The 27,407-nt window shown below is 41.6% G+C and overlaps 1 protein-coding gene across 1 annotated transcript in view; it reads right to left on the bottom strand.

Moving 5' to 3' along the window:
• Positions 1-27,407, bottom strand: part of SORCS3 (sortilin related VPS10 domain containing receptor 3) — a 611,532-nt gene that overhangs the window by 133,009 nt on the left and 451,116 nt on the right. The window contains exon 7 of the mRNA XM_047072705.1: positions 16,018-16,136. Coding sequence (XP_046928661.1) covers positions 16,018-16,136 — 119 coding nt within the window. The remainder of the gene's footprint in view (positions 1-16,017; positions 16,137-27,407) is intronic.

Here is a 27,407-nt window from a genome sequence, read left to right as displayed (position 1 = left end):
AAAGTGGGGTCCCATGCTTTGTGGACTGTAGTAACTCCAGAGATATTTATTGAGGGACTGAGAGAAAGGATGAATTAATGAAGTGTCTTCTTTTCTATGATTGGCTCTTGCAATTATGTTTGTTTCATCAATTTATCACAGCATGTAATTATTTTTCGTCTTCACTGTTTTGCATAGGTATTAACTCTCTCACTAGACTACAAACCCTCTTATGGCAGGAACTTTTACTTGTTTGCTTTTTAATTTTTGACCTATTGTACCGCCTCTACCTTGTGCCCTCAGTAGATGTATGTGAAAGGAAAGGAGGAAAGGATAGTTCAGCAACTCTGTTAAGGGACGGGCTGCAACCTAAATATTTTTTGTTTTGATTCCAACACTGAAGAAATAACTTGGGAAATACTCCTGAATAACAGTCACCAGCCCATGTTTAACTAAATGGAGCATCCTGTAGAGTGAGCAGACTTCTGGAACTGCAGCATTAGAAGGGAACTCTGGAATCATATACTCCATTGCCTTCCCAACTGGATTCTATGGAGTTTGGGAATCCTACAGTGATGCCTTGGGAGTGTCCAAAATGGATGCAGAAGAGGCTGAGTGGGTAGAAGAGCTCCTAGAGCCCCCTGACCCTCTTTAAACTAGATCATTCCCTTGTATCTGTTTTGCATCTTGGAATTCCTTGGAAAGGTTGTATGAAAAGCAGTTCCCACTGTTAAGAACCACAACAACAAAAGGTTAAGAGCTCTTCTTGGATGCAATTCTTTCTTTTTGTGACAAGGAAACTGAGCTCTAGGGAGTAAGGTGGTGGCCCAATGTCACCGAGTGGGTTAATGGTAAGAACAAACTTACATCTAGCAATGCTGTACTGCCCACCCCCACATCCCCCACCAACCTGCACCCCCATCTGGTGGCAAACTGCCTCCTGCCATGGAAGGGTCTCTTCCTTAGAGCATTTGCTGTTCTGAAAATTAGACTCCTCAAGTCAATTCTCTGCTTGGAGACCTAGCCTGAGCCTTGCCTTCTCCAGGACAGTATCTCTGATCATATCATGCCTCATGCATCTCCCTCACTCTGAGAAATTGCCTAGCACTTTCTCAAGAGCTTTTGAACATTGCTCAGAGAGAGTGTCAGGCCTTGTAGTCCCACCACCACACCTAGTCTGAAACAGAACGAGGACAACATTGTCAGTCTTGTTTACCAATATATTCCCTTCGTTGAGAATAACAGGAACATATCAAGTGCTCAACAAATGGTTGTTGAATGAATGAATGATCAACACTTCTGTCTCAGACAGAACCTCTCACAGCCCTGGGTACATAGTAGGTGCTCAATCAAATTAAGCTATGATCAGCCAATGGCTCCGCCACTTTTAAACTCCAAAAAGGCCTTGTTCTGACTGACCATGAGGGCTTTCGGAATCAGATCCTTAAAAGTTGCTTGCAGAAATCCAAAGCATTTGTTTACCCCATTAGCTAGCTATGGAGTTAAAGGCAGAGCTATTAAAAATTGTAAAAGCCGAAACTCTGAAATAAATAGATATGTATCCTCGTTATAATGGTAATGGGGAGAGGACTGAGTTTAATAGTCTGCTTCTCAGTCCACAGCCCAACTGTCTTCATTATCGGCACTGTTGTTTTTACAATACAATTATCTTTAATAGGAGAAGGCCCCAGAAAAGAGATCCTCCTGGGAGCTGTGCTTTAGAAGAGGGGGTATTGGGAAATTGCTGGGACTTAGAAAGGGAAGGACAATGGGGAGACCCAGCTGGGTCATGACTCAGTAGCTCCTCTGTACCCCAGAATAGAACTCAAGAGAAGCTGTGCCCAGAAACACACAATGGAAACTGGCTAATTCATGGCAAGAGGTACATGGTAAGTGGGGAAGGCTGGAGAAAGTGGAGCTGGGGATGGTAACTATGATTAACCATGCTGCCACTCCCCCTCCTCTGCACCCTAGTGATGAGTGTTTGAATAATCCTCTAAGTGTATGTGAGGGACGACTCTCAGAGGTGCGGGCATGATTACATTGTACTGAATCCCATTAAGCCCTTCTTTGGTTAATGGTGCAGAAAGTTTCTGATCTGAAACAAAATTGAAACAGATCCTGACAAACAGTCCACTGAACAAGGAGGGAGTAAGGCTTTCCTGCCCCTCGTGTCCACCAAGAATGGGACAACAGCTGCCTCTTTTTTACCTGTACAGTCATCCGGAAAAGTTTCTGGGAACACCAGCTACTCGGTGCTAATGCAAACATCTTCCGACTGGGAAAATGAAATGAGAAGTAGATCACTGTCCTCTTTTGTTATCCCTTATGAAGCCAGACAGCTCTGATGTCAAATCCTGACCCTGCCATCTCCTGAGCTATAGGACAAAGGGGGATTCTCTAACCCTCTCTGAAATTCAGATTCCACCCTTAAAAACTAAAGAGAATAATATCCATCACACCAAGATCCTGTGAAGATTAAAGTAGAATTAAAGAAAAGAAAATGCACACATAGCAGACATGCATTTGGCATGAAATAAACATGAGACACAACAAATAAACTGTGACAAGTTTCACTTTGCTGACTGGTGGGTAATAACTGGTGGTGTGGCGAGGTGGAAACCGCATTCTGAAGCATCACTGCTTTGGAAACAGGAAATTACAGATTTTCCAATAGTGGAGGAGACTGAGAGGTGTGTGGCCGATCTCATTCTTTTGGGCTGAATTACAGAAACACTTGTGGTCCCCTGGACAACATATCCACTTTCCAGGCCAGCATTCACAGGCTGAACCTGATCATATGAGGCTCCCGGATAATTAAACACCATGAGTGCCACCTTTCCTATAAAATACACTGCACAGCATACACGCCACGCCACTACTCTTCCTTCTCATGCCCATGGAGACACTACTAATTAACGGCAACAGTCTTTCCTACTGAAGCACGACAACACAGCCTTCTATGCAGCTATTAGTAATTACTCAAAGGTGATACACAAAATGGAAACAATTCGACACCCTGGGGCCAGACATATCCCATCCATGTACTACTAGAAAAGCAAATACCTGTGTTATAATATGGGGCAAATTACAGAACAATTCGCTGAGATTAAGGGAAAACATTCCTTGCTATGCTGGCCTAGTAAATAACAGTAGGTAACTTTCACAGAGCCTCAGCAGATCTCCTGGGAAATAAACAAGTCGTCACCATTTATTAGGGACATGCACAGCAAAGCTCTGAAAGGAGCAAAAAGACACCAAGCCAAAAGGATTGATGGGCATTCTGTAAATAAAGAGCCCCTCCTGGAGCCTCTCTGTCTCAGCAGGAGACACTGGGGAATCATCAGCATCTGGATGGTAATTGATGCCACGCTGTAAGAATCAATGAGACAGGATTGCTCTGAGAGCACAGGAAGTGAACAGAGAAGAGGAACCTATGAAAAGCTCTGAGAACAACCCATATTTCAAGGGTAGGCAGAGGAAGAGGCACCTGTTTAGGAGAGGAAGAAGATGCTAGATGCTGGAGAAGTAGGAGGAGTAGCTGAAGCACACATTGTCAAAGAAGCAAGGGTGAATGTGCTTCCAGAACGAAGCAGCTTCCAGACCGAAGACCCCAGTGCTGCAGACAGGTCAACTAAGTTAATTATCGAGAGGTGTTGTCTAGATATAATTCAGAGACATCTTTGATGAACTTGGCAAAAGTAATTTCAATGGAGTGGACAAGGAGCAAGTCAGTCTCAAGTGGGTTAAAGAGAAGGAAATGAAAAAACGGGACAATGAATATAGATAGCTCTTAAGAAATCTGCTTGCAAATGAAAGATGGGACATTTATAGACAGGAACATGGGATTCAAAGAAAGTTTTCTTGTTTTTTTTTTTAATTTAAGGATAGTAGATATTTAAAAATATTTAAATACTGATGGGAAGTCTGAAACAGGAAGGAATATTGAAGAGATAGGGGAAGAAGGATAATGGGTAAAGCCAGGTGCCTGAGAAGTCAGAAGGGATGGGATTGGGCGTTTGGATTGAGAAATTTTATATAGCCATGAAGATGACTCTTTTTACTTTTCTTGGATAGTTCGATCTATCCACATACTGGATACATAGTAAGGACTCCATAAATTTTAGGGTTTTTTTTTTTTTTTTTTTAGTTTCTTTGAGTTGGGTTCCATCTGCCTTAAAATGTAGAGCCTGAGACCAGGGCTTTTATGCAGGTAGTACTTATTGTTGTTTTCTGTGGGAGGCTCTTTTGTCTGTTTGTTTGCTTGAGTTTGAGAAATGATCCTAGGGAACAGAAGTGGCAGAACTAGAGAGTGGAAAACAAGGAGGGAGAAAAAGCCATCCCAGGGAGTGTCACTCAACTGGTTATTACTATGAGTAACTGGGGCCCAACCCCACTGGGGACACTCTAAAGACCCATAGAGAACGAGGCTCAGTATCGCCCTCCTGACACAGGAAGAGAGGAATGAGTATCCACTGGCTCCTGACTCCTATCAGTCTAATTGTCCAGGAGGGTCTTGACACCTTTGCACCTCAAGGTTTGTACCTGCATCAGGATGGCTAAGGGGTCTCTCATAAGTATCCCATTTAGGGAGGAATCAGCCCAGAACAAAAAGCAAGAGGTTCACGGTGCAGCTGAGGCAAGGTGACATCAGGCCACCTGTGTGCACAGCTAGCTGCGGAGCAAACAGGAGCCAGAAGGACGTGAGATAGGACCTTTGCGATGCCCAGCACGAAGATCAACTAAGCATCATGACCTTCACAATCAGGTTGCTCATTTGTTTTTGTACACGGAGGCATTTCAAATACTAACAGCAACTTTTACATCAAGCCACTAAAATCATTGCCTGTACAGGAGACACATCCCAGCAACATGCTATTTAAGGATCTTCCATTAGCGCTGGCTGTTGAAAACAACTCACTTAAGATTCTGAAAGCGCTTTAAGAATATTCACCTGAAGATGTCTTTATTGAATTTCTTTTGAAGATGGTGTCTGCAACTCTTTCATTTTCCTTTAAACTCCTGTGTTGTAAATGTGTCCCTAATGATGAGATTGCTATTTATTTAACATTCAAATCTCTCCCATTAAGGCCAAATTAACATCATTTAAAATATTGCCAAATAGTTTTTCTTTGAATAATTACACTCTATTAATTTCTGCCTCAGGGCTTTTTTTTTTTTTCTTTCAGAAAGATAACTCTAGAGTGGCCATGCCAGAGAGGCTTTTCTACCTCCCACAGTGGTGCCTAAACCAGGTTCTTAAACAACTATCAAAACCCAGGGGAGCTGGGGGCAAACATGCTACAAGAAGGTACTCAAGAGTCTGGCAAGATAATTAAACCCCAGAATATCTACAGTTACATAGCTGTCATTAGAAGCTGGTTTCTTTGAAGCACTATGGAAGGTATGTGGGAAGATTCTATCATGCACGTATGTTGATACATGAGTTGAATCCATGAATAATTACCAAATGAATTTGGGGAAAAGATTTAGGAATCTTCTATATGACAGGCTTATAAAAACTCTTAAATGAGAATGTGCATACACAAACGTAGCGAGTCTGATTTTTGCATGCGGATTAATCTCTTGATCCTTGCGTTTTATAGGGTTCTGTAGTTTTCAAAGCATTTCAAAGCCATTATTATCTCCCTTGATCCTCACAAAAACCTTCCAATTCAGGCAGGGCCAGGGGCATCATTCCATTCTCCAGAAATGAGAAGATGAGCGTTCTGAAAGTCCAAATGAGTTGCCCAGTGTTCCCTGGCTGGTAAGGTGGCGGAGCCCGACTACAACCCAGGTGTTCAAGTTCAGGGTCCTCTGCCCCACATCAAACCACAGGCTACTTGAATCATAAACTGTCTGAGAGCAGGAACAATGCCTTCTTCCTCTGCCACGCTCCAGTGTACCTGGCATACATCAAGGACCTCAAGAAGCATCTGTTACCTAGCTACTAGTACCTGTTAATTGCTAATACTTCTAGAACATCTTTTCAACTCTTCACAACAGCAACTTGTGTCCAAATTGCTGACTGGCTTCACTGTAGCCCTGGAGTTATCCTAGGACTTCTTTTCTGCGTGCCATTGATCCGCACACAGAATTCCTTGCTGTAGGGGGGCCTTCTCTCCTGACTATACCCACACATTACCAGGAGTTGAAAGTGTGGATCTCCACACTGATACTGGTCTAGTTGTGGACGTTGAGAAGGATTTGGCAGAGTTGGGATGACCTTCCCTTTGAATTTTCTGCTTTATCTACACCTCTAGAAGATGTAGCGTGTGTGTACGTTAATTATGGATCGGTCAGTGTTTTCTCTTGTGTTTTAGATATCTGTATTAGAACTGGGATTTTCCCCCCACAACTGCACTCACAATAAAACTTTATTCAATGAGTAAATGAATCCTCATTACACTGAAGGCCACCTCCCATGCCATGAAGGGAGGATGAAGCCAGGCTTTGCATAGTTCAGTAAAGACACACAAATCTCTTACAATGGCTTATTAGGGCTCTGTTCCTGTTTCTTCATCATACCTCCTAATAGCCAGGGTATCAATCCTATCACTGAAGGGATTTTACTGCTATCACTGCTGAACTACCTATTTTCCAGGATAATCATTAGAAAAGCTACTCCATAAGGAGAAAAGACAGGATTTCCGACCTTCTTGGCTCAGAACACAGAAACCAACTTATCTCTCTCCCCCTGCCCCTACAGAGGAAAGCCGATTTCTCTTTTATCCATGTGGAACGGAGGCATTTCAGGCAGACGCTTTCCCATTAAAACAAGGGCTCTTCTGGGAAGGATTAGCTCCTTTTGATTTCACTATGAAACCCCAGGCCCCCAGGCCCCCTGCACAGAAAAGGCATTGACAGATTAACAAATTTCACAGTGTTCTGTACATCTTCAGCTCGGCTGAAAGCTGGAGATCAAACACTAGGCCCCCTCAAGCAAAACCATCAAGATGACTATCTTTACCTCTTTGTCAATAGAAAAATAAAAGGTGAGGCAGAACCTTCGGGGTCTCTTCTGAACTGTAGGAGCCACATGAGTAGTATAGGGACCCTTCAACGACACACAAGATACAGATCAAAAATAATCATGTTGAAAAAAAAAGAAAGAAAGAAATGACTGGGCATGAAGAGCTTTCCTGTAGGAGGGCAAAGTTTTTTAAGGGTGAATTTTTTAATGCAAAATTAATGGGAAGTTTATTATGAAGTAGTTACCTGGGTTTTTCGTTAGTAACTTTACTCTCAAATGTGCGCATATACATTTGTATATGACTCACTAATGGGTAAACAATTATGCCTTAAACACACACATAACATTTATTAATCTGCAGAGAAAGGAAATGGATCCATGTCACATGAATCCCGAATGGCTCGGTTGTCCACACCCAAAAAGCCTGACCTGTGACCCATGGAACCAACAGTGCTACAAAAAGTTGGCAGCTTCAAACATTCCTTAGCAGCAGATTGCTTTCGTCAGATGCAAAAAGTATTAAGAACCCTGACATACAGAACAAACAAAAGCTGAGGTGTGCTATTTAAGGAGGGGGTAAGAGGGCCAGATACCCTCTTCCATTTTTCCATAGCTCCTGTTACAAGTTACCTAAGACTCCATGTAAAAACTGCCAAGAACCACATTTAGCAGGGCGGCGGGGGGGGGGGGGGAGCCGGGGGCCAGAAAGAGTGAAGGGGATGGACTGGCGATGGACTGGCGTCCTTTTCTGTAAGATTCTTCCTCAGGTGTATGTCTCTGGTGGCACTAAAATGAAATAAAAGATACCAATACTCTACAAAACTAGAAAATTCAAGTGAATAGACCCCTTAAAGTTATGAAAAACCAAACCCACCAAAGTCCTTTATGCTCCTCCTATTGTTATGTAGCTGCTCCAACTGCAGGCAAAGAAAATAATGTGGCTGTACAAGGCTCCCCTTTGAGACCCCAACTATGGAGTGACAGCAAGCATCTTTCAGAAAAGACACAGTTCTCAATGTCCAGCTCTACCTTAGCGGTACTCCCCAGAGAGGTCACCCATGAGGGGGCGTGCTGGACCCAATCCTCTCTGCACTACAGCTTTTGAGATCATTCTTTTCAGTAGCTTGCTGGCAGTGTCGGCAGAATGCCATCTACCCTGATGGCCTAATGCCCTGCTCACATATAAACCTGTGGGTTTAAGCCCTGGAGTGAGAAGCTACCGTTGCTCTGAGGAGTTTCTGCCCTCCCAAAAGCCTTCTGCGGCAGCTTTACTTCCATGAACAGAATGAGGCTTCTTTGCCTTTTCCTTGCTTCTGAGATAGACATTAGGCACTGCAGTCCAAATCTCGCCTTCCCCACAAAGCCTTTCCGGATGCCCATTTCAATTTTCAAAACCCATCCCCTCCAAGAAAGATTCAAAACTCGCACTGATTTCAGACATTTCTCCGAGGTGGCTTCCAATAATTAAAACAAAAGCAATAAGCCACAACAACAAATCAACAGATAAAGGAAAGCAGCCACATAAACACAAATGGCCAGCAGTCGAGGAGAAAAGGAAGAATAATAACACACAATGTGATGCAGGGAAGCTGCTATAATTGACACAAAACTTAGTTGCGAGCTTTTAGCACTACAAAGAGGGAAACGCGCAATCACCTAGATTTAATGAAAGGAAACAGAAAAGGTTCACCTCCCCAGGACTGTCCTACCTGACAGTCCTGCCACCTCACTCCCTCCCACAACTACACCTATCCTTGGACAAAGAGATCCCCGGGCATGTTTTTTCTTACTTTCTTAACTTCATCCCTGCCTCCCTTCTGCCTGGAATGCTCTTTTGCCTTCACTTACCCAGCTGGTACTCCTAGTCTCCCTTGCTGGAAAGCTTGCACAGACCCTCCTTCCGAAGCTCCCCCCACTTGCTTTAAGAGCAACATGTGCTTTGCGCTAACACAGCTCTCATCATGCTACATAATAATTGTTTAGCTGTCTGTGTTCCCCACTGGGCTGACTGTATTTTAATATATTTAAATGAATGAATATGAAAAGGGTACTGAATAACATAATGGATAATTGTTGGACAGCAGTTTTATAAAAATGCAGAGACATCCTACATACGGTCATTCCTCGTGCAGTGAACAATTGGCAATTACCCAAAGTTGTCTCATATTGTTAGTTGGGGAAACAAGATTCCCTTGCTTTAAAAAGATAACTAACCGCATTCCCTGAGAATAAGGACGGTGTCTTATCTTCTCAGTTCAGTTCAGTTCAATAAACATTTATTGAGTACCAGTCATTATGCTAAGTGCAGGAGAAACAGTGATGAATAAGACATAGTCTTGTTCCTCTTAAAGTTTACAGACCTGGCTGGGGAGACATAACACACGTGGATAAGTAGTCAGCAAGGGGGCTTGGTCCAATCCTGATCAAGGATGCCAGGGAAGACTTTCTACAGGCAGCAATGCCTAAGATGAATCTAAGGATAAGTTTGTCCAGTAAAGGGACATTCCAAGCAGGTGGGAAAACGCAAGAAAGGCATGTTAGGCAACAAATGACATGATGTGTGTATGGAGACCAAACAGGTTTATCGTTTATGGGAGGGTAAAATACAACCAGGAAGGTATATGGGGATTCCCATGAAGCTAATGGAGTATGCAGGATCCAGATCGTACAGGGCCTTGTAGGCAATGTTAAGGAAATTAGATTTTAACCTATAGGTGATGAGCAGCCACTGAAGACAGGAACATTGATTTTTGTTGTAAATAAATTACTTTGAAAGTAGTGTTGTGAATGGATTGGGGGTGGGGGTTGCTGGTCTCGGAATGAGAAAATCAGTCTGCAAGCTTTTGTGACATTTCAGAAAATACATGATTAAGGTTTATAAATGGTTTTAAATAGCCAAGTAATAACGGTGCTTCCCTTTTCCTCTCATAAATCACCCTAGAGCAACAAGGAAAACAAGAAATAAAAATACAAACTCAATACTCAATGAAAATATAACCCTGAAACACAATATATGTGGAAGCCAAATTCAGCGAAGAACAAACAGAGTACCGACAGGCACCAGGGCAAAAAATGCCTACAGCTACAAATCTTAGATCAAGCTAGAGAAATAGCATTCTCCAAAGATGACATTTCCCAAGGAGCAAAACTAACAATCAATTATTTGGAACCTAGGGACTGTGGCCCAGGAATTGGCAGTTTGTTTATTCTTAGAGCTGACTAATGACAAGAAGTTGGAGAGGTGTGGCTGGATGAAGAAGCAGCCAGGTGGTTTTACCTTTTGTAAAGAACTCATTCACAGACAAACTATCTTTAGTTATATGGAACCTCACTGAGAAACAAAGAAGATTCTTGTTAAGCTGAAAGAGTTCTGGTTTGTCACCAAGAAGAATCTCCTCAAATAGTCCAGAAGAGCTCATGTCATAAACAAAAAAAATGAATAATGGTTAAGAACCTAAAGATAAAAGAAAATATTGCAGGGATTATAAAATACTATGGCCAAATGAGAGAGAAAGGGACAGAAAAAACAGCAGACTCAGAAAATAAATCTGCTTCCAGGAAGCAAATGAAAATTGTGCCCATACTGCTATGATTAAAAACAGCCTGTATGATGAGGAGATTACCTCTGTAAGAGAAGACTTCAAAGTAGAAATACAAGAGCTAAGAATAGATACGCTGGGACAACAAAAGTGATAAAATATAAGCTGGCAAAGTTCAGAAAATAAGTTCAACAAGAGCAGCAAAAAAATATAAAAAAGAGCCTGGACACTGCCAAATACTTGTTCAGGGATAATGTGGGTAAGACTTTCCAGTATTTTTTTTTTAATGTTTATTTATTATTGAGAGAGAGAGACAGAGCATGAGCAGGGGAGGGGCAGAGGGAGAGAAGGAGACACACAATCTGAAGCAGGTTCTAGGCTCTGAGCTGGCAGCACAGAGCTTGATGCAGGGCTCAAACTCACAAACTGTGAGATCATGACCTGAGCCAAAGCCAGACACTTAACTGACTGAGCCACCCAGGTGCCCTTTTTGTTGTTGTTGTTGTTGTTTTTTAATATCACTTTGCTCAGTGAGTTAAAACTGATTAGAAGGGAAAAAAATAATGACTCTCCTTTGATTTTCCTGTCTACTGCACATATCCTAAATGTCCTGGAGAAAGAGAACCAAAATAATTAAACTGAAATAAAATATATGTTTCAAAATATAAGCAACAGAAAGTTCTGAGATATTAAAAAGGAAGGAGAAATTGAACCAACTGAATGAGACTTACATTTCAGGAAAAGAAACTCACACAGTATGATCAACCACAGAACATACATTAACAAAGCAAATAGTATTAAAAATAAATATTTTTAAAAAGGACTTTTAGGTATCAAGGAGGAAAAAATTAAGATACCCAAAAGGGAAATATCAGACTGGCCTGACACAGTAACATTCAGTAAGTTAATGGAGCAAAGTTATCATGGAAAGCAAATAATACATGCATTTTATAGCTTAAAAAAGGAAATTAAACCTAAAGAGGGAAACTGTTTACAACATTCAAGAATTCACCTTTTTTGTGGGATGCCTGGGTGGCTAAGTCAGTTAAGCATCTGACTCTTGATTTTGTCTCAGGTTATGGTCTCACTGTTCATGAGATGGAGCCCCACACTGGGCTCTATGTTGTCAGCTGCTTGGAATTCTCTTTTTCCCTCTCGCTCTGCCCCTCCCCTTCTCACACTTTCTCTCTCTCTCTCTTTCTCTCTCACAAAATAAATAAACATTTTTTTAAAAGAATTTACCTTTCTTGAAGACATTACTAAAAGACAAATTTCAGGGGCACCTGGGTGGCTCAGTCAATTAAGTGTCCGACTTCAGCTCAGGTTTGAGTTGGAGCCCCACATTGGGCTCTGTGCTGACAGCTAAGAGCCTGGAGCCTGCTTCAGATTTTGTGTGTGTGTCTCTCTCTCTGCCACTGCCTTTCTCATGCTCGTTCTCTCTCTCTCTCTCTCTCTCGCTCTCTCTCTCAAAAATTAATTTAAAAAATTAAAAAAAAAAGACAAACTGAAGGACAAACTTCAGACAACCAAGAAAAAAATGCAAAAACTACAGAAAGGAACTAGATTTACCCATATAACTAAGATCAAAATAAATGCAGGAATGATCATTCACAGCAGAATGTAAATGCTCTGAATGATTTAATTAACAAAACTAGCATTGGATACAGGTGATAAACACAGGCTAGTTTTTTCTACCTTTGTTCAACAGTACTTCGTAAAATATTTAAGTCTAAGAGAATTATATTTGAAGATAGAAAAGCAAACAAAGAGATAATATGACCAACCCAAAACAGGTGGTGAAGGAATCTAAGAGAGAGGGGAGGAAAGAGAAATGTATGGAAATTGTATCACGGCTCACAAAAGGAAATCAATAGATATTATCCAGAAATAGAAGATTTGCTGTTATATTCATAAAGCTAAGTAGCTAGAACAAATATTCAAAATTATCAAAGAAACCCAGAGGCAGGAAAGCAGGAAAAGAGATCATATAATGACTTTTTTAAAAAAGAAGCAATTTTAACTAAAAGCTAAGCATACACTGTCAGAAATAAGACACATCTATCATACTGATCAATGCATAAGGCCGAACTCACCTATGAGAAGGAAAGGACTCATTAAATACTGATGGCCAAACAATACACAACTATACCTTCAGTATCAGCAGCGGTTCATATGTAACCCACTCACATTCTTTTACCTTATTTTAAATTTAGCCAATTGATAGTTGCAAATAATAGCATTTAATCTGTGTTTGGTGGTTGATGAAATTCCATGCTTTTCTCAAGAGTATTGGCCTTTTGCATTATTTGGGGCATTGTTATTCCATTGCTTCCCATCTCTCTCATAGTTTTCTTTTTAAAAATCTGAAAACAGCCTTCAAGGTCCTGGAATCTAATACCCTTGGTCTTTCTGTGGTTATCTCTGAACTCTGTTTCTAGGTCTCATTTACTCCCTCTTTCTCATCTCCCTAATATTAGAGTGCCCTCTGCCCTAGTCTATGAATTCCTTCTCTTTTCTGTCTATATTTATTCCCTTGATGACTTCAATTTTGCAACTCAAAAGTGACATCAACATGCTGACATGCTTCCAACTTATATCCTCAGCCCTGGTTTTCCCAACACCTCTGCTCCTAAAGCCAGCCTCAAATCTCTACCTGTTCCCGACACATCACCATGTGGGGCTCAAGAAAGTACAGGGCCTAACACACCTGGCTCCACGTGCCCATCTGACTGCTGACTCCTGCCACCCTCTTCTGGTTCACCACTCACCGAATGAGACTTTTTCAGGTCATCTTAAAAAAAAAAATAGTAGTATCCACAGATGTCTAACATTCACATTCCTCATTAATTTTCATCTAAAACATTATCATCATCTAATATATTTGGTGGATAGATGAATAGATGATAGCACAAGATAGAAAGATAGAGAGCAACATTTACAGAGCACTGTTTTTGTGTTTTACAAATGTAATTAACAAACAGAATCTGCCCAGCAACCAATAAACTAAGTACTCAATTGTCCTCTTTTTACAGATAAGTCAAATGAAGTATAGCTCAAGACCACCCAGCTAAAGTGTGGCCTGCCAAGGCTGGGATAAATGCTGGCCATTGGACTCAAAACCACAGCATCTCAACCACTAATGTTTCACAGGCTTTTCATACCTATGTATATATGGATGTATATATTATATACATATTTTCCCATGTCTTCCACTGGAATATAAATACCACTTGGGCAGGAATTTTATTATGTTCACTGTCTTAACCCCAGCTCCTAGAACAGGGGCCTGAAACGTAGCAGGCTGTCAATAAAATTTTATTGACTAACGGGAACTCCTATCTCTTTCAAACAAAATAAAAATTGATGCTTATCAAAGAAAAAACTTTTGCTGGCTTGCAGTACAATAATAATAAAAAGACACTTCAGAATAGTTAGGGAAAAAATCTGGATGTCTGCCGGCAGAGTTACAGAAAACTTTATGCAATAAAAGGAAAAATGAATTTTAAAAAATCTGAACATTTAAAATTCTAAGTCATGTTTCCCAGAAACGGTCCTGTCATGTTCATCATTATATGCAGTATTAGCATTAAGGAAAGGGCAATAAGATTGGTAAATTCATAAATCATCTCTGTGCTTCTACCTTGAAAAAATTAAATAGAGATAAAGAAATAATAAAGCCTTAAACTGGGACCATGGGAATGGAATGAAAAACAAAAAACCATCTGAGACTAAGGGTGATATTAGCAGGGACCTGGATTCACTGAATTTGTTGTCATAGACAGATTTCCAGGTTTCTACCTTGAGTGACCAGGTAGAGGGTAATGCCACCAATGCATCAGGATCAAGGTGGACATGTTGATTTTATTCTAGCTGTGGAACATCCAAGTTGAGATATCAAGATGACTATTAGACAAGAAGGTCTGCTTTCCAGGGCAGAGGTTATAGCTCCCTGGCTTGAGATTCATCAGAACATGGAGATAGTACTTAAGACCCAAGACGGTATATACTGGGTGCAAAAAGAAGCAGGCCAAGGGCAAGAGTTAGGGAGAGCCAGAGTCATGCCTAATACTTTGTTGACTTACTTTGCATTGTATGTGTTCAATAAATATTCATGAATAAGGCAATAATAGTGCTAATGACCTGCCAAGATTTAGACAAAAATATTCTGAGATTCTGGCTTTTATGCAAACTTAGACACAGGGATTTTCTGGAGCCACACAGACCTCTCTTTCCCTCCCTTTTTCAAGCTGGTTTTTGAGTGGATGGCTACATGTCATGTGTTTCAGACCTCAAAAGTCTACACAACTGATTTTTAAAAAGAAGTGACTCCTACATCTACAATCTATCAGTAAGACAAGTAGTCACTGAGTACCCTGGATTTTCAAAGGCTTTCTGTTAGGGCCAAGGATGAGGAGAAAAATTTGTGTATAAAGTATTGTCCCTATCCTCAGATAGTATAAAATGCAATTTGGAAAGATGAAGACAAATCCACTAATATTTAAGTAACAATTCCTAATAGCCCATGTGCTAAGGGAATAGCAGACAAGAACAGCTGCAGTGGTTCAGAGGAAGAGAGGCATACCCAGCTCCCGGGAAACGGGGCTAATCTGGACCAAAGAAACAGGAGTGAGGCAGAGAAAGTCATTCAGGTGCATAGGTCTGAGTAAACTCAGGAGAGTCTAAAGATCAAGGTTCCTATAGGAAATAGCCTGCAACCACAACTGGCAGCAGAAGGGTGGGAATGCAGAGTGGGAGAAATCAAAGCTGCTCTCAAAGGTCAAGTATGATTACACACACTCATAGACAGACAGACACACACACACACACACACACACACACACACACACACACACACACTGTAAGTCACTCTGGAGCAGAAGCATCACCTTTTCTTTTTCCTCATTTTTGTTCTTCTTTGCATCTCCTTCCAGTGAAACTCAACACCTAAAACAGGGCTTCCCTTTCCTGCCTAAAAATGTGAGTCACACCTAGTTTTCTCCGTGAGTCAGAGCTGTTGGGAGTGAAGGATTTCTGGACTCAGGACATATCAGGGAGTGGTCAGCACTGTAAAGGGAGGGCAAGATTTAGGGAGCTCTACATTTTTCTAGAAAGAAAATCCTAGAGATGCTTCATTTCTTGGGGATTCTCCTCCCAAATGAGACCGGTCACTTTGGACAGCAATGGATCATGGCTTTGATAAACTACTGAAAGTCAGATCCATTGGAGATGTGGCTCTAAGAAACTTCCAAGCCCTAGTCTACATCCTGGTCATTTTAAGACCCTTTTGGTATAATAAAACAGCAACCCAGCTGAGGATTCAGTGGGCCACTAAAGACCCCATCCGTGATACTGACCCATAACATCTTCATCTTTCACCAGAAGTCCTGGATCCCCCAGAGAATGGGTCACCAAAGCAGAGACTCACCCCAGCTCCACGTGTTCACAACCTCGGGAATGCTGCCCTCATTTTCCTGACTTCACCTAAGCACCCCCACCTCTACCACTGAATGCATTTTCTGGACTCACCTGAATGAAGATATATTCATCCTGAACAACCAGGGAACTGATGTCAATGGAGCGGACAAAAGGCCCACTCCGAGTGGTCTCAGCACATTCCTGGATCCTGCAGGTGAGGTAGTGAGCATCTGAAATGGGAGAGCGACACTTAGACGCAAAGAGAAATGGTGACAAAGCTCTCATCAGTACACAAGGCTCTACCCCATGGGAAATCCGTGATACAGTTCAAAGCAACGAGATTTCATTCTTGTTCACAAAATTTGTAAAAATTATTAAAAAATGGCAATATCTAGATGAGGCAAAGGAGTGGAAGAAAGAGTTAATCTTACATCCTACTGACAAAAGGGTAGACTGGTATAGATTTTTGGAAGAACCAATTTGAAATATCAGAATTTTACATGTGCATATATTATACCAGCAATTCTAACGCAAGGAATGTCTTCTGGAGAAACACTCGTATATTTTCCCAAAGAGTCAGGAGCAAAGATGCTCACTGGGGTATTGTTCATAGCAGTGAAAAATCAGAAACAGGCTAAAGGTCCCTGAACATGTCAATGAACTAAGGTACACATATTACAGAATGCTATGCTATAATTAAAAAAATTAACTAGAGGGGTGCCTGGGTGGCTCAGTCACTTAAGCAACCAATTCTTGATTTCGGCTTACGTCATGAGCTTATAGTTCATGAGTTCAAGTCCTGAATGGGGCTCTGTGCTGACAGCACAGAGCCTGCTTCAGGTCCTCTGTCTCCTCTCTCTAACCCTCCCCCCATCATGTGCATACTCTCTCTCTCTCTCAAAACTAAACATTAAAAAATAATAAGTAGATATGGACACATCCACATCCTGATTTCTCTAGATGTTCCTTTTCAAATAACCTTTCAAATAACCTTTGAAAAAATTATTTGGCAGTATGGTAGTATGATACAATTATGTCCCCCCAAAACCTTGCCTTTATAAATGTATAGGTTTGTGCCACAGTGCAAAGAAAAAGTTTTAAAGGAACCCATAAAAATTAGCTATGATTACTTTTGGGTGAAAAGAATGGAAATAGTGTTGAAGTGAGACCTTTCCTTTCCATATTATATACATTTTTATTATTTTTACAATAAGAATGTATTCACCTATTACTTGTATAAAACCTATAAATCCTCTATAATTACTTGTAAAATCGTCGAAAGATCTCAGCAGGTCAAGAGCCCCTCAAGCAAACCAGGAACATGACAGCAGAAGCTGTTGCTGAATGGGAAAATCTCTGACTCTAAAATGCATCCCAATTATGACCATAGGGTCATCCAAGAAAGATAATTTATTCAGTTATTTGTTACTGGGGAAAAACTACAGGTAAGTCTCTGTAAAGAAACCTGTGTATATATGTGCTTTTATTTTTTTTTAAATGTTTATTTATTTATTTTTGAGGTGGTGGGGAGAGGCAACGAGGGCGGGAAAGAGAGAGAATCCCAGGTAGGCTCCATGCTGTGAGCACAGAGCCCAATGCAGGGCCCAAACCCACAAACCATGAGATCATGACCTGAGCCAAAACCAAGAGCCAGACACTTAACTGACTGAGCCACCCAGGTGTCCCCGTACATTTGCTTTTAAAATGGTTATAATTGGGGTGCCTGGGTGGCTCAGTCGGTTAAGCAGCCGACTTCGGCTCAGGTCATGAGGTCTGTGAGTTCGAGCCCCGTGTCGGGCTCTGTGCTGACAGCTCAGAGCCTGGAGCCTGTTTCAGATTCTGTGTCTCCCTCTCTCTGACCCTCCCCTGTTCATGCTCTGTCTCTCCCTGTCTCAAAAATAAATAAAACGTTAAAAAAATTAAAAAGAAATAAAATGGTTATAATTGGGGGACCTGGGTGGCTCAGTCGGTTAAGCAACTGACCTTGGCTCAGAACATGATCTTGTGATTTGTGAGTTGGAGCCCTGCATCGGGCTCTGTGCTGACAGCTCAGAGCCTGGAGCCTGCTTTGGATTCCATGTCTCCCTCTCTCTCTCTACCCCTCCCCTGCTCACACAGTCTCTCCCAAAAATAAATAAATATTAAAAAAAACTAAATAAATAATAAAGTGGTTATAACTGAATAGTACTTAAAAGTAGTAAGTGGGAAAGATGAGAAGTAGGAGTCATTTCAGTATTAAAAGTAGAGAAGTCTTTGTTATCACCTAAAACCATGTTTATTACTACATGTATCTAATGCAATTGCTCCCTTGAATGTGTGCACAGGTGTCACGGGTGACAGGGAAGGGGAGCCTGCAGGCAGCCGAGATAAAGGCAAACAGGTTAAATAAGAAAAAAGCTAATTGAGTTAAAACATGAATACGTTTAATTATCCCTGTTTATCTTTTTTTTTTAAGTTTATTTATTTACTTTGAGAGAGAGAGTGCATGAGCAGGGGAGGAGCAGAGAGAGAGGGTGACCAAGAATCCCAAGTAGGCTCTGCACGGTCAGCACAGAGCCTGACATGGGGCTCAGTCTCATGAAGCGTGAGATCATGACCTGAGCCTCGATCAAAAGTTGGACGCTTAACAGACTGAGCCACCCAGGCACCCCTCCCTGTTTATCGTTAATTAACTAATTTACTGATGGCTTCAACAAGTTTTTCTGGTGTGTGAACAATATACTGGGTATTGCTTAGGTACGAGGAATACAACAGTGAATGAGACAGAGGTTTTTGAATCAAAAGGACCTGCTGACTAGGAAGGGGCTCACTCATATTATTTGCAGCTAGCTATTCCACACATTTATGTATAAACATGATGTTAATGTAACAAACACATGTGGGTAAGAAATGAATTCATTATGTGCTACATCCCTACTTCCCGAACGTCCATAGCTGAACAGAGCCTATCTGTGTTGGTATTCTTAATCCAAACATGTCAAACATGGATCTCATTCTTTCCGTCAGCAGTCTTTTCACCCGCCCGTGAGCACAAGCCTTTAACTTTTCTTTCCTCCATACGCCATGTAATCCAGTTGGTTCCCAGCCCCGACCATCCTGCCTCTGACATGCTTAGTCTCTCCTCTTCTCTCCACCAGCCCTGCCATTTGCCTGGGACAAGTCCTTCTCATCTGTGTGGCCTGTTGCATCCATTTCATGACTAGCCTGCATGTACATGATGGACTGGGAACTGGATGGACCCGAGGCAGGGAGCCAGAGTCATCTCTAAAACCTAAATCTGACCTAGTCTCTCCCGGCTTCAAAACAGTTGAGTGCCCTGGGACAAAGCCCAAACGTCGTTCTATAGAACAGAAGGCTTTTTACAAGAAGCCGAATAAAATCAAGTGCCTAGGGAGGCAGACAAGTAATGTGTAAGAATAAAATGAGCTGGGTGAAAATGACAAACAGCAGAACAGCAGTTGGCACACGGCCTCGGCGGCTGGGAGCACTCGGGAGCGGTGGGGACTGCAGTGAAATGGCCAACACTTGACTCTTCATGGAGGAGAAGCTCCTCAGTGTCTGTTCATCATTGGCACACAGGAGTAAGATGTTCTGTGTCTTATAATAAATCTAACTGTCTCTATTTTTTAAATGTGAAATTGCCTGATTTAAAAAAAAAAAAAAAGGACAGCTATTCTACATTTAAAATAGGGTGCAGGCCAAATACCGTAAAGCCAAACAAAACAAGCCTACATCCAAACATGTCACCTGTTCTGTAATTTGGTCCCTACCTTCCTCTCCAGAGAAGAGACCTTCTTCCCCCTCTTCCCTGCCCCATTAGCAAACCCAACTTGTTCACCATTCTGTACGTACAGCCTGCCCTTGACTTCCTCTTTGTCTCTGCGCACACAGAAAGCTAAGAATGGCCTGGCTTTCCACTTCTGGGTGTGAGAGCGAGGGAAGGCCGAGAGCACAGGCTGTGCCGAGCAGCACATGGCCTGCCCACCAGGAATACTCTTGGACCCACAAAGCCTTAGTAATTTTCTCCTAGAATAAGGCACTAAAAGCCAGTGAAAAGCTGCAGTAAATACACATAAAGAAACCACAAGTGTTGACATGACAACCTGCTTCCTTCTTGCCAGCCAGTGTCTCAGAAAGCTCCTTATACTGCTAATCAAAGGTACGCACAGGAGGACATCTGCTTATCCCCCGCCCCCCCACAGGCTCATTTTCTACTGTCTGTTTACTATTCACTCTCCCATTTGGACACTTTGGGAAAAAAAAAAAAAAGAATCAAGTGTATTCAAGGCCACCCCAAACAAAATCAAAACCTACCTAAACCTTGGCCCACAGCAGGTGAGCTCTTGTGCCAAACTCATCCTACTTCTTGGCTCTCCCCCTGCTTGCTACTGCCCAGCATGGAACGAAAGGTCCAATTTAACAGGAAAGCAGCACTGAAATGAGTTTTTCAAATCCACTTAAAATTCAGGGGACTTGCAGTCTTTAGCTGGACTCATATATTGGAAGTCTCAACACTCTTTTTTTTTCAAACATACAGAGACATGATAGTAAGTGCTAAGGTACCCACTGTCTGGTGAAAACTCAGAATAGAGAAAAAGGGGAGACTCAATTACCGGGCAGGCCTGGCTACCAGATGGAAGTGACCGAGGGTGACGAGGGACTCAGGGTGTCAAAAGTGAGCAGGGGACACCAAGAGCCTCACATTTGCAAAAGTTCTCAGATTCGGGCTTTGGACGTTATCCTGAAATGAAGCTGGGTACAGTCATGGAGATTTAAAGATGAAACAGAAGGATATTCATCATTTAACTTGAATCCCAAACTAGGCTTCTAATACCTGTGGCCTTTTTATTTGCTTTTAATAACACCAAACGCCTGATAAGATGGCAGGGGTCCAGAGCTCTTGAGCATAGTGTGGTATTTGAAAGCAAGGCCTCTGAAGCCAGATTGGGCTGTGTTCAAGTCCTGGACCTGTTACTTGCTTATCACCCTTGAGTAAGTAGCACGGCTCTTCATCTGTGAAATACCCACAAGTTAGTATCTGCCTCCAGGGACTGTCATCAGTATTGAATAAGATTATGTATGAAAAATGCTTAGCATATCATTGGATATATTTTAAAAGACTAATAGATGGTACCTCTTTCTTAATATGAAACAAGAAGGAAGGGAATTTAACACTCGGCATCTCTCAGACCCTCTATTAATAACAAGTAATGTTGTTTGTCTGTGGAGAGTCAAAAGACCATATCACAGGTCCTACTACTAGTAAAGTCATATTCCAAATTTATACCCCTGTTTAATTTCTTCAAGTGCTTTGGGTGTGCAGATAACAAAAAAAAAAAAAAAAAAAATCTGAGCCTGAATAACCAAGGAGGACTTGAAGGAGAAGGCAGCCTTTGTGTGTAGACAAGATGGAGAAGTATATTATGTGAGAAGGAAATTCCTAAAAAGGGAGTGAAAACTGAACATGGTCTTTTAGGTAGGCAAAGCTCATGGAAGGCACTATATAATCACATGTTAATGGATTAGCTTTGATTAATCCATATTCTTAATCTTTTATTTACTATCCTTTCCTTTGAAATGTTCTCAAATGAAAAATCAGAAAGACCAGATTGAATGAAGAACTCATTTGGATATCCCTGTAAGAAAATTAGAGAGTGATTTCCCTAGGGGTTGAGAGTCAATGATTACCCTGATGATTAACGTATTTCTAAATGTCAAATGTCTTCCTAATGTATTCTGAAGAGCTGGTGTAGTCACTGTTCCACTTACAAAAGCTAAAAGTCAAAGGCTTTGTTCCCTGCACTGTCAATAGAGGGATCTACTCATTAACGTTAGAAATATCTGGCTCAATTTAACTAGTTCTACTGCTGGAAGACCCTTTAGGGAAGATAAGAACATCTCCCTAGTGAGTCTGGCCTTCACACCTTCTCACCTAGCAGATATTGGGCTAAAGGTCTCATATAGCAAGAAGGGGTGGTCTCAGACTGACTGATTCATTCTTTTTTGCACTGGGTCAAGGAGTATAGTGAAGTTTCAAGTGTCAGGCACTCAGAGAACTTCCAGGAACCAGAGAACATTCTCAGAAGAATCACAGACCAGTGAGGAAAATGGGATATTCACAAGTGAACATGCCTTGGGGTTTGCAGTGGACAGAAGAAGATCTGAGAACTGGAGAATATAGACAGAGAGTATGAAGGAGATTATCTGACATCCTTAGCATTCTTTTATTCCTAAGGAGATATGTTTTTGCCAGGAATTCTGTAAGGCTTAGGGAGGCAGTCTCTAACTTCCCCATCCAGCAAGGCAAGTTTCTCATCCATTTATATCCAGTGTTTCTTTCTCTGTCAAACCTTTCCAAAAGGGTCACCTCCTCAGAAGTAGGAATGAAGTCTTAGTTATCTTTGTTTGTCTCCTAAGCTAACTTTATAAAGTCCCAGTAAATGCTAGTTAAATTGAATTGAATGACATTAAAAAACCTAAACACTTTTGTTATGTTGAGTGATATTGTGACTTGTGGCAATGGTTTGCCTTTGAGATTACTAAATATTCAAACTATCCTAGCCATCATGCCTCTTACCACCTCGGAGAAAGAAACTTTCCTTGGATTCATTCAACTTCCATCCCTTTGGGTAATATACATGTTGTCAAAGTTTGAAAAAGCGAATTAAATTGTGAACAAAAAGTAAATCAGCTCCTCAGGTCCTCTCTTAGAGAAATACCCAGGAGCTATTTATTTTGAATAATAGCATTAACTCTCAGATGCAAACAAGTAAAAACCAGCAGATCCAAGAAACTATGAAAAGTTATTTAGTTTCCACAAGCCTCCTTTTCCTTGATTGAGGAGTGGGGCTAACCTGTGTGCAGGGCACCCACACGCTGGAAATGCCTACACAACCCTCCAGACATGGTAGGTACTGAAAACAAAATCAACGAATTGAAAAACGTAGCTTACCTACCTTATTCCATTCCTGCCAATGTGCTTATGGATTTAGAGTTTTTGTGAAACTTCTAATTACCCAAAGAAGAATTCTAGTGTCTCCTGTTTTCTTATGGCATAGGGGGAATATGGCAGTCATAGAGATTTAGAAATCACAGTGTCCTTGAATATCTTAGGACTCCTGGTACTGCATCCAGAGCTCTTTCCACTCCAATTGCCAAATAAACTGAGCCTGACTGAATATGATGACTAGATGATAACAATAGTGATGACGACAGTGATGACGACAATGATGATGATGACAGTGGTGATAATGATGATGGTGATAATGATGATGATGACAATGATGATAAAAATGATGACAATGACTGGGGCGCCTGGGTGGCGCAGTCGGTTAAGCGTCCGACTTCAGCCAGGTCACGATCTCGCGCTCCGTGAGTTCGAGCCCCGCGTCGGGCTCTGGGCTGATGGCTCAGAGCCTGGAGCCTGTTTCCAATTCTGTGTCTCCCTCTCTCTCTGCCCCTCCCCCGTTCATGCTCTGTCTCTCTCTGTCCCAAAAATAAATAAACGTTGAAAAAAAAAAAAAAAAAAAAAAAAAAAAAAAAAAAAAAAAAAATGATGACAATGACGATGACAATGACAGTGATGACAGTGACAGTGATGACTAGATGATGACGATGATGATGACGATGACAACAAGAAGTAACATTGTTTAAAAAGTTTTTTTTAGGGGCGCCTGGGTGGCGCAGTCGGTTAAGCGTCCGACTTCAGCCAGGTCACGATCTCGCGGTCCGGGAGTTCGAGCCCCGCGTCGGGCTCTGGGCTGATGGCTCAGAGCCTGGAGCCTGTTTCCGGTTCTGTGTCTCCCTCTCTCTCTCTGCCCCTCCCCCATTCATGCTCTGTCTCTCTCTGTCCCCCAAAAAATAAATAAAACGTTGAAAAAAAAAATTAAAAAAAAAAAAGTTTTTTTTAAACATTTATTTATTTTTGAGAGAGAGAGACAGAGTGTAAGCAGGAGAGGAGCAGAGAGAGAGATGAAGACACAGGATCCAAAGCAGGCTCTAGGCTCTGAGCTGTCGACAAAGAGCTCAATGCGGGGCTTGAATTCACAGACCGCGACGTCATGACCCGATCCGAAGTCAGGGGCTTAACCAACTGAGCCACCGAGATGCCCCAAGAAGTAGTATTTTTGAATGCTCACTCTATGTCTTCCGGTGTTGCAGAAGCTGTATGTATTAACTTATTTAGTTCCTGCAACAATCCAGTAAGGAGTTGCAATTACTAGCATCCCCATTTCATAGATGAGGAACCTGAGGCACAACAATTAAGTGATGTGCCTGAGTTCCACAGCTTCTAGGAAATGAAAGAACCAGGATTAGAACACAGGCATATTAACAGCAGGACCAATGATCCCAACTATTATTTTTTTTTAATCATGGAAGGACAATCAGTCTGAGAATTAGACAAGAATCCATGTTCTGGTTCAGTCCTCATCCACAGCTATCTACGTGGCCTTGAGAAAGTTATTGTATATTTTAGTACCTTTTTTTTTTAAATTTTTTTTCAACGTTTTTTATTTATTTTTGGGACAGGGAGAGACAGAGCATGAACGGGGGAGGGGCAGAGAGAGAGGGAGACACAGAATCGGAAACAGGCTCCAGGCTCCGAGCCATCAGCCCAGAGCCTGACGCGGGGCTCGAACTCACGGACTGCGGGATCGTGACCTGGCTGAAGTCGGACGCTTAACCGACTGCGCCACCCAGGCGCCCCGATATTTTAGTACTTTTTTGAAAGTGATGCAATTTCAAAGTACCTTTTCTATTTCAACTTAAAAAAAAAACCAAACTTTGGAACGCTTTTAGCAAAGAAGATCCTATCTTCTCAATATAGAAAGTGAACTTTAGTGCACCATTTCTAGTTGAATGTAAGTCAAGAATTCAGCAGTCCCATTGGCTTAACTCCACACCCCATCCCCATCTTGCCTCTGAGTTCTTAGAACACTGCTAGAGCTCAGAGTTACACAGTTTAAAATTACTGAACTAGTCAATAATCCAAGGTTCTTTAAGAGCCAATATTCTATGTATCTAGAACCTGAAGTTTAGGCTATAGGGTTAATAGTTTTGCATTGGGTGCCAAGACCATTTGATTAGTTAGGATTCCCTGAGGTCTGTTAAGAAGTACTAGGCTTGGAGCACCTGGGTGGCTCAGTTTGGTTAAGCATCTTTGCGGTTCACGAATTTGATCCCCATGTCAGGCTCTGCGCTGTCAGTACTGAACTTGCTTGGGATTCTCTCTCCTCTCTTTCTGCCCCTCTCCCCTCCCACTCCCCAGCTCAAGCTTGCAAATGCACTCTCTCTCTCTCTCTCTCTCTCTCTCTCAAAATAAATAAACTCAAACATTTTTTTAAAAAGTACTAGGCTTCATCCTGACTTAGTGAGAAGGTGCGGTGATAGATTGATGGCAGGTGATGATGGCACCAGGACAAGAAATGGTGGCATATGTGCTACAGATTTTGATTCTAGAAATTTCAAATGTGTCTAGATGCTAAAGAGCTTCTGCCTGTATCCAGGTTCACTTACTACGGTATCCCTATGATACATCCAAATGGCTTATGCTTGAGAATTTCTAATGAAGAGAAACTCAGCACTTCACAAAATAGCCTTAGCCATTTTTGGATACCCTTAATTATTACTTTTCTGTTCACCAAACTGAAATCCTCCCCACTATAAATTTTACTCTGTAATAACACCTTTTTTAGTCCATTCATGAAAAAATGTTATAAAAATACTTCTTATATTTGTTAGTCATATGATTACGATATGTATAGTTATATAACTATATATATACAGTTATATATTTTTTATAATATATAAAGCACTGGAAGAGAAGGGATCTAAGGTCAAACAGCTTCTAAATGGCAGAATTAATTCGCCAACTCAACTCTGAACTCTTATGGCATCAAGGTGATGAACTTTCTATTGATACTCAAATGTCTTTTGGATGGAGGATATGGGTGTGTATATGTGTGTATCTGAATATGTGTTGGGTCGGGTGTAGGGAGGATCACAGGGGACATTCTGAGAAAAATTATTTCTAGAAGACAATGGGAGAAAAAGTCATTTGAATCCTGAATTGTATGGAAGAAATGGGTTCACAATGATTTTAACCAAACTGGTTGGCTTTGCCCTGTTTAAACCCTGCCAGGGCAAGAGATAATTCAATGGCTTCAGCTTAATCTGGAAGTCTGACTCCCAAAAAGAAGGGCCAGGACTGGACCGGAGTGGAGATTCCTACATCAAAACAAGAACAGGGACTGGCTTACACTGGGTTTGCTCCTACGTGTGGGAGCCAGGTTGAGAAAGAGGGTGGTTAGTGTCACATACAGTACAGAAAAGCGATGCTCTGTGCTGATGTACCTACTGTTCCTCCAGTCTAGAAGAGTGCCGTCCAATGGACATACAATGTAAGCCACAAATAACCTTTACGGATTTTCAGTAGCTACGCTAAAAAGTCTATAGAAAAGTGAAATGGATTGTAACACATTTTATTGAACCCCAAATATCCAAAGTATTATCATTTCATCATGTAGTCAACATAAAAATTATTAGTGAGCTATTTTCCATCATTTAATTCATAGTACATCTTTGAAACCTGGTGTATGTTTTGCACACATGGCATACCTCAATCTGGACAGCATGTTTCAAGTGCTCAGCAACCCCATGTGATGATGCAGCTACCACATTGGACAGCACCACTCTAGCATGACTTTCCTGACCCCCTTTCTACCATCCTCCCGGGAGAATCCAACTCATCTCCCAAGATGAAGCTTAACTATGGCCTCTTCTATGCAGCCCTCAGTCACTCCTCAGCACTAGGGGTACCCTTCTCTTCTGTATAGAAGTTGTTTGTGTGACTTGTCAGGCATTTCTGCCCAGAGCCTACACACACACAATCATGGAAAGCTTAGTTGGCTTGTGCTCCATATCTGGCCTTGGAATCAGAACTGGCCCTTCTGTTCCTGATGGGATTAATTTGCCTCACCTACTTGAGCCAGACCAGGCTGGCCACATGGAATAGACCAGGGAGGGAAGAGGTACATGCGGATGCCCAGGCTCCTAAGATTGTCAGATACAATAAGAGAAACAGAAAAAACAGCTCCCTCAGGACTGCACTTAGGCAAACTTGGCGACTAGCCCTAAATCACACATGAGTCATATATGCATCGCCCTGGTGGGAAGTTAGTTGGAAGTCTCATCTGAGTGCTGGGGGGACACTCTGCCCAGGACCCTCAAGTGGCACTCCAACTGGGCTGTTCACCGTGGGGCTTCCCCAGCCAAGAGGTTGGCTGTTGTGAGTACGTGATTTGACACAGTAAGCCTTCTTTGTTCTTCTCTATACTCTCTCCTTCTTATTGTTACTACAACTGTTTAATTCTTCATATTCTCTTTCCTTTATAATTAATTTTTTCCTCCATGAAACCGAAAGTATGGCTATCATGAATTACTGTTATTCAGAACACCTTCCTTTTGGTTCCAACAGCACTTTCTTTGGGAGACTTAAATCA

Source organism: Lynx rufus, unplaced genomic scaffold (assembly GCF_022079265.1).
Source record: "Lynx rufus isolate CCGP_SWC_20201006 ecotype Redwood Valley unplaced genomic scaffold, mLynRuf1.p SCAF_11, whole genome shotgun sequence".
NCBI classification, from domain to species: domain Eukaryota; kingdom Metazoa; phylum Chordata; class Mammalia; order Carnivora; family Felidae; genus Lynx; species Lynx rufus.
This window is presented reverse-complemented; position numbering and strand designations above follow the sequence as displayed.